The 8490-nt window shown below is 46.6% G+C and overlaps 1 protein-coding gene across 1 annotated transcript in view; it reads right to left on the bottom strand.

Moving 5' to 3' along the window:
• CUNH2orf92 (chromosome unknown C2orf92 homolog) overlaps nucleotides 1-6662 on the bottom strand; it is a 45350-nt gene extending 38688 nt beyond the window's left edge. Inside the window, exons 1-2 of the mRNA XM_006166578.2 lie at nucleotides 6565-6662; nucleotides 1130-1192 (exon numbers count right to left, since the gene is read on the bottom strand). Of these exons, the coding sequence (XP_006166640.1) occupies nucleotides 1130-1192; nucleotides 6565-6625 (124 nt within the window). The 5' untranslated portion in view covers nucleotides 6626-6662. The remainder of the gene's footprint in view (nucleotides 1-1129; nucleotides 1193-6564) is intronic.
• Nucleotides 6663-8490: the final 1828 nt, after the last annotated feature.

The following is an 8490-nucleotide window of genomic DNA, read 5'->3' as shown; positions in this document are numbered from 1 at the left end:
CTTTCCCTCTTAAAGCTTTGAGGCTTCTACTTTCCCCTGGAAAACAGCAGTTTTACTTCCCCTTCGAGGCTTACAACCAGCACAACTTGCGCCTGTCCTGTACATATCCTGAGTCCATTTTCGAGGGCTCCTGATACCTTGGTAGAAGGTCTCCTCGCTCGATGGAATCGGTGCTTACAATAGATGTCACACATGTAACCATCAGACCCACCACTGACAGAGTGAGCTCTCCTCCCCACCCACTCCCTGACGAAGGCGTTCACCTGCGAGTTTCTGAACTGCTGCTCAGGGAGAACCAGGCAACAGTCCTTGGCCCCTCGGTGCCCAGGGCAGAGCTGGAAGGGGTTGGTCAGCTCAGCAGGCCCTGGTGGAGGAGGGGCAAACTGTTGAGAGGCGGGTTTCCCCCTTGCAGCAGAATCGGCAGGTGTCGCTCTGTGGTCAGAACATCTCTGATCCAACAGCTCCTGCCCCAGAGGAAAGCGCCTGTACTCACCCTCCTGAGAGCTCTGGCTCACACCAAAGACCACCCTCAGCCTCCACCCTGACAGACAGCACAGGCACAGCCAGGAGAGAGTTCACCGGAAACTGGACAGCTTCCTTCAGTGGATGGCTGGGGTTCAGTCTCAGCAATCTGCTAAGAGTCTCAGTCTCCCTTCCCCCGGCATTAGGTTTTCACTAATGGTAATTGAAAGACTTGGATCAATGCGTCTCGGCCTGATGTTACCTGATGGGCTTAAAAAACTGCTGATGCAAGGCTGCACCCCCATCGCCAAGTCTGACGGCTGACATCAGTAAGAGATGCCTCCTTCCAGCACTCTTCCCAGGGGATTCTCAGTATGAGAAGGCCCAGCTCAGCTCAGCCTGGCTAGGCAGCTCTGGTGCTACTGGTCTGAGTGGGTCTGGACGTCCTGCAGTTTCTGAGTCCTGGCTCAGGGCTCTGCAGCTGCCATACAGACCCCTGTCTAGCAGCAGGGTCCTTCCTGCCGGTGTTTTGTTTATTTCTTTAAAAGTTTGACATTTAGAGGAAGTCATTCTAGCCCCAAGGCACAGCTTCCCTGGGAGACAACCACGGACAAGCTTGTGAGTCCTCCAATACAGCCCAAAGGTGTCACGTGAGAAGGTTACTTACCAAATATTTTAGTCAAACCTTCATCTAGATTTTTGGAACTTGAGGCAAGTTCATTATTTGAACCTGTAGGAGAAATAAACTTAGTTGTGATTCAGTGTCGTGCTGGCTCGGCACACATTCTCCTCGGGCCAGAGGCTTTCACATGCTGCTTTGAGCGGCGCACCCTGCAGGGAAGATGCGCTAGACTGAATCTCAGTCCAGCCTCCGAGCGCCAGCCTTGGGCAGTGTCTTATCCTGCTATTGCATTGCTAACAGAACCGCCCGAGACCGCGGGATGTATAAAGAAACAGGTTTAGGGCCAGCAGGTGATGTGGTGGTTAAGGCAGCTGGAGCCCATGGCTGACGGTGCAGTCTGAGTCCCAGATTTGGCAGTCTGACACATACACTAGGCATGTGTGCATACATCCCGAAATTCCAGGAGGAGAATGGAGGAGAAGGGATTGTGACTGACCATCCTCCCTGGGTGTGTAATTTCTCTATCACTCTTTCTCACTCTGGCAAGCACATATGCCTTATAGAACATTTTAAAAGAAAGAAGAAAAAGGAGAAAGAGGAGGAGGAGGAAGAGGAGGAGGAGAAGAAGAAGGGGGGGAGGAAGAAATAGAGGTTTATTTAACTCATGATTCTAGTGGTTGGAAAGTCCAAAGGCACTAAGGACGTAAAGCTGACATCAAGCCAGCATACAGCAGGGCCAACAGAAGCAGAGATCAGCAAGTGCATGCCCCCAGCTCTCTCTTTTATTACAACCTGCATCACGAGGTCTAGAACTCACTGAGCCTCTCACAAGACAGCGTTAATCAGTTCATGTGCCTCTGGGATCCAATCGCCATCCACTACAAACAAATTCCAAAACAGGAACCTTTGGGAGATAATCCATTACCTAAACCATGGCACACAATAAAGTTCCGTCGATTTGGCTTTCTTGCCCAAGGACTGGTAGGAAAGCCACAGGAAGCTGGAGGAGGGAGAGGGAGACACACTTTGCTTATGTGATCTGGAGATCGAAAGTGCCCTACCTTCATATCATTCAGTGTTATAACTTAGTATGAACTATAATAAACGGAACTCGTTCCAAGAAGAGTTACGGTCAGTGCTCAATTTTGGGGGGAGCAAAAGCAGATGAACGAACATTTCGGATTTTTTAGGTTGAAACTTTCCCCTCCATGTGGAGTGGTGGTGATGAAGAATGACTTTGACCATGCTGGAAATGCATTGCTTTAGAGGTCAGCAGGTGGCACAGTAGCTAAGGCACTGGACTCCCGCACGGCCAACTGTGATTCAAGTCCCAGAACTGGCAGCTTGAAAATCACATCAGGCACATGCTCTTTCTCACTCTGGCAAGCACATATGCCTTATAGAACATTTTAAAAGAAAGAAGAAAAAGGAGAAAGAGGAGGAGGAGGAAGAGGAGGAGGAGAAGAAGAAGGGGGGGAGGAAGAAATAGAGGTTTATTTAACTCATGATTCTAGTGGTTGGAAAGTCCAAAGGCACTAAGGACGTAAAGCTGACATCAAGCCAGCATACAGCAGGGCCAACAGAAGCAGAGATCAGCAAGTGCATGCCCCCAGCTCTCTCTTTTATTACAACCTGCATCACGAGGTCTAGAACTCACTGAGCCTCTCACAAGACAGCGTTAATCAGTTCATGTGCCTCTGGGATCCAATCGCCATCCACTACAAACAAATTCCAAAACAGGAACCTTTGGGAGATAATCCATTACCTAAACCATGGCACACAATAAAGTTCCGTCGATTTGGCTTTCTTGCCCAAGGACTGGTAGGAAAGCCACAGGAAGCTGGAGGAGGGAGAGGGAGACACACTTTGCTTATGTGATCTGGAGATCGAAAGTGCCCTACCTTCATATCATTCAGTGTTATAACTTAGTATGAACTATAATAAACGGAACTCGTTCCAAGAAGAGTTACGGTCAGTGCTCAATTTTGGGGGGAGCAAAAGCAGATGAACGAACATTTCGGATTTTTTAGGTTGAAACTTTCCCCTCCATGTGGAGTGGTGGTGATGAAGAATGACTTTGACCATGCTGGAAATGCATTGCTTTAGAGGTCAGCAGGTGGCACAGTAGCTAAGGCACTGGACTCCCGCACGGCCAACTGTGATTCAAGTCCCAGAACTGGCAGCTTGAAAATCACATCAGGCACATGTGCATGCGTGCTCAAAATCCTGAGAGGAGGGTAGCCAAGAAGGGATTGCGGCATGGCCACCCCTCGCCAGGGGGAGATTTCTCACTTTCCTGCTCTCTGTCTCTCCTTGGTGAACATATGTGCCATATAGCAAAACCCCCCCCAAAAAAATTAAAAGTAAAATAAATAAAGGAAATGTACTGCTTCCTTGCTTAGGAGGAGAGAAAAAAAGGCTCCTGCTGACTCTTACTAATCCAGGCTGTGGGTCTATATTTGTGAGGGATCTCAGGGGGCCAGAGGTAATCTCTACTTGATCGTATGTCGAGCACTAGGAATTCCTGATTTTGTCACTGATAAACAAACAAAAAAATGAAGGTGCGGGACCAGCAGTTAGCGTAATGGCTATGTCGCTGGACTCCCACGTAGTCGACCGCGGTTTGAGTCCTGTACCCGGTGGCTTAAACTCACGCCAGGCGTGTGTGTGTGAATGCCCAAGATCCCGAGAGGAGAATGGAGGAGAAGGGATTGCAGCGTGGCCATTCTCCCTGGCGGGTGATTTCTCGCTTTTTGTCTCTCTGTCTCTCTCTGTCTGTCTGGCGAGCGCACACGCCCTATAGCAAAAAAAAAAAAAAAACTCTCCTAAATAAATAAATAAATGGAGGTGCAAATGGAAGTAGAGTGGTCAGCAATCTCCCCTAGGGCTTCATGAACTGATCTCAAGTTGATACTCACATACCTACTGTGGATGTGAACAAACTGACAAAAGATTGCACTATCAAAACCTGGAGAGATGTTGAGTTATAATCCCAGGCTTTTCTTTGTAAAAGTGACACTTAATTTTTTATTTATTTATTTATTTATTTATTTATTTATTTATTGCTTGCCAGAGGGTGGCGTGGAAGAAAGAGAGCGAGGAAGAGAGAAAGGAAGCACATGGTCGCACTGCAATTCTTTTTTTTCCCATTTCCCACCCCATCAGGATCCCCTTCTCCAGCCCTCCAGCTGGTCAGGATCTTGGGCACTTATTGTGTGACTGGTATCTTTTCGGGCAGACCTGGGGAACTGAACCCGTGGTCAGCATGTGACTTCCATCACAGGGGTCCAGCACGTTATGGGCTACACTACAAAGGCTGAGCTGGCCTGTTTAATTTTGGAAAACAATACCAGAACTTCTTTGTCCCTCACAAAGCCTATGTCTACTGCTTTTCCCTTTCTCTGCATTCCCAATATCTTTACATTGAGAGAAAATCACAGAATAGGGTCAGCCAATTAATGTATTAAATGGCAAAAGTGGTTCCAAATAAGACCCTAAGATAGAGAAAAGAACTCTAACACACATTTTGCAAAAGCTAAGTTCATAATGGTGTGATTCCTAATAGCCAAATGATGAAAACAACCCAAATATCCATCAACTGATCATAGATAAACAACACGTGACACAGACATACAGGGAATATTATTCAGCCATAAAAAGGAATGAAGTACATGGGGCCAGCAGGTGGTATGGTGATTAGGGTGCTGGATCCCATATGGGCGACTGTGCAGTTCAAGCCCCAGACCCGGCAGCTTGAAAAACACTCCAGGCACAAGTGCATGCATGCCCAAAATCCCAAGAGAAGAATGAGGGAGAAGTGCTGCATGACCATCTTCCCTGAGGGGTGATTTCTCCTTCCCCCACCCCATCCCTCGTCTGTCTCTGGTGAGCATATGTGCCCTATAGCAAAAACTAAAAGAAATTTAAAAAAAAAAAAAAGGAACATGCCAATATATGCTACAATATGTATGAACCCTGAAGACATATTAAGTAAAAGAGGTCAGTCACCAAATATCACATCCAGGGGTCTTCAAAAAGTTCATGGAAAACACCTGTTATGAAAAATCTATATGTGGATTTCAAAAACTTTGTAGCAAAACACACACATTCTTGAATTCCATTTTCCATGAACTTTTAAAAGTCATCTCGTTTAACATGATTCCATTTATATAAAATGTCCAGATAAGACAAATCTAGAGAGCAGACCACAAATTAGGTTGCTGGGGATGGGTGTGGGGGGGAATCGGACATGCCGATTAGTGATTCTGAGGTTCCTTTTTGTGGTGATGAAGATGTTCTGAAATTAGATAGTGGTAATTCACAATTCCACGAGTATAGTAAAAGCCATTGAATTCCGCACTGTGAGAAGGCTGGATGCGATGGCAGGTGAATCACACCTTCATAAAGCTCTTACTGAAGTGTGTGTGCATGCGTGTGTGTGTAGACAAAGCAGCATGTGGCAGTACTAAGCTTCCTTTGTATACGTTTGAACTTTTTGATAGCAAAAAGTTAAAATGGGGGCCAGACAGTGGTGGAACAGTAACACAGCTAGACCCACATGGGAAGGTCCTGGGTTCAAGCGCCAAAGCCCCCTGTGTACACCAGGCACACATGCACCCGTGATCCAGGCTGGCTGACACCAGATGTGGACGGTGGTGTGAAGACCCCGTCGGAGGTGCCTGTATCTCTCTGTCGCTCCGCCTCTATCCCTTTCTCAGAAGAAATGAATAAAGTTGTTTTTTGTTGTAGTTGTTGTTTTGTTTGTTTGTTTTTGTTTTTCAGTTAAAATGGGAACCAGCAGATGGCATAGTGGTTAAGGTGTTGGACTCCCACGTGGTCCACTGTGATTCAAGTCCCAGATGCGGCTTGAAACTCATGCCAGGCACACGTGCAAGAATGCCCAAAATCCCGAGAGGAGAATGAAGAAGGGATCCATGGCATGGCCATCCCCCCAGAAAGTGCTTTTTATCTCTCTGTCTCTGTCTCTCCAGTGAGCACACATCCCCTATTCCCCTATAGCAAAAAAAAAAAAAAAAAAAAAACTCTCAGGAAAAAAAAAAAAAACGTTAAAATGGAGACCAGCAGGTGGTTTAGTAGTTAAGGTGCTGGACTCCTACATGGTTGACCACAGTTGAATCCCGGACCTGGTGGCTTGTTCTCATTTTCTCTGTCTCTCTCTGGTCAAATTTTAAAAACAATAATAAATAAAATGAACTAAATCTTTAAAAAATAAATGAAAAGTTAAAATGTACATGTATGCTATCTTCCCATGGAGCTCTGGATTTTGAGAAAGTTTCAAAGTTAAGAAAACTTTTTTAAGTCACTTTTTCCAAGCAATAAATTCCAAAGAGTAAATTCAGGGGAGAAGAAGGTAGGCGGGAGAAAGCCTTTGTTCACCACCCCACACTTAGAGAGGGGAACCCAAGCCCTGCCTGCCGTAAGCTCACGCTCTCTCTAGCCTCTCGGGTGGGGCTCTGCACCTGGCCAACTGTCCAGCCACAGGACAAAGAAGAGGGTCCCAGCGCTGCTCATCTTCGCCATAGTCTACACCAACAGAGACAAGTCAATCTACTGAAGGTCCTCGGACTCGGCCCTGAACTCCAGGGTGTTGCGGAACCCCGTGGTCTGTGAAGTCACACCCAGAGTGAGGTGGGGGGGTGGTGGTTCTACAGTGGGAAAGGGGAAAGAGCCATGTCAGTGGATAGGATGGAGGGGGACACTGACCTGAAGTGACGGCCTCTCTGCTAGCTTGCCTTGGATCCCTGGTGCCGTCCCCAGTCCCACACGCTCCGTAGCCTGAAGGCACCGGGATAGTAACCAGGACTCTTCAAGTTGCAATGCCAAAACTCAACTAAATCAGCTTAAGTCAATTGGGAAGTAGCTAAAATAGCCAGAAAACTCATATGCTCGATTGAGAAATCACACTAATTAAGTGTTATTTACTATATTACATAAAATTGTGACAGTTGGGCCAGAAGGTGGTGCAGCAGTAAAACTCAATGCTCTGCAAGACTGGCCCTCATGGGAGGGTTCCAGGTTCATATCCAGAGACCTCCCTGACTATGCCAGGCATGTGGATGCCCATGACCTGAAGCTGCCTGAGCCTAGGGGTGAATTGTGGAGTCAAGACCCTGCTCTGTATATATAATACAGAAAATAACATGAACCAATGGGTACCTTCATGTCCTTACTCATGTATGGCTACTTCCCCTACTAGATCTTATAAGTATTAAATCATTTTCAACGGCAAAGTCTTTGTATTTTAGTACTCTAACTGTACTTTTTTTTTTTTTTCTGGAGAGAGTTCTGCTATAGGGCATGTGCACTTGCTAGAAAAAGAGAGAGAAAGTGAGAAATCACCCCCCCCCCCGGGGGGGGGCAGGGATAGCCATGTTACAATCCTTTCTCCTCCATTCTCCTCTGGGGCCTTTGGGCATGCATGTGCATGCACCTGGTGTGAGTTTCAAGCCACCGGGTCTGGGACTCGAATTGTGGTTGACCATGTGGGAGTCCAGCGCCTCAACCATTACACCACCTACTGGCTCCTAACTGTACTTGTTTGCATTTTCATTTTGTACCAGGTGTCCCACAAATTATGTAGCCAGCCTACTCTTGAGCCCTCACCTTGGCGCACTGGGAGCAGTGGCTGGAATGGGGAAGCTCTTCTGGGGCGAAGACAGGGCCTTGAGGGAAGGAACTCTTCTAAGACTTGGCCTGCAGATGGCCATTTTCTTCATTTTCTTTTCCTGTTCTTTCTTTTTTTTTCGGGGGGACGGGGGCGAGGGGGGGAGATAGAGATATTTTTACTATAGGGCACATGTCCTCACCAGAGAGACAGAAAGTGATAAATCACCCCCAGGGAGATGGCCATGCCACAAATCCTTCTCCTCCAATCTCCTCTTGGGATTCTGGGCATGCATGCACATGCCCAGTGTGAGTTTTAAGCCACTGGGTCTGGGATTTAAACCACAATCAACTACTTACGAGTCCAGCAACGTAACCATTAAGCATCTGCTGGTCCCCAGATGGACATTTTCTACCTATGTCCTCATGTCCCTGTTGAGGGTAACATTCTCTACATTCTCTTTCTCTCTCCGGAAATAAATAAGTAAACGTGAAATGCAAACATATCACCAATAGCAGGAATTTTTTTTAGATACCATATAGACATCGCAGACATGAAAAGAAAATAAGGGTTCATATGAACAAAAAAATATTTTTTGGTCAATAAATTCAACGAGTTGGATAAAATGGACAAATTTCATGACTGACACCAACTACCAAAGCTTAATCAAGAAGAAATAACTGGGCCAACCCCGTAGTCTGGTGGTTAAGGGAGTTAGATTCCACATGGCTGACTGTGTGGTTCAGATCCCATATGGCTGATTGTGTGGTTCGAATCCTGG

Source organism: Tupaia chinensis, unplaced genomic scaffold (genome assembly GCF_000334495.1).
Source record: "Tupaia chinensis unplaced genomic scaffold, TupChi_1.0 Scaffold144276_1, whole genome shotgun sequence".
NCBI lineage: Eukaryota > Metazoa > Chordata > Mammalia > Scandentia > Tupaiidae > Tupaia > Tupaia belangeri.
Note: the sequence above shows the minus strand (reverse complement) of the source record. Positions and strands in the feature narration are given on the sequence as shown.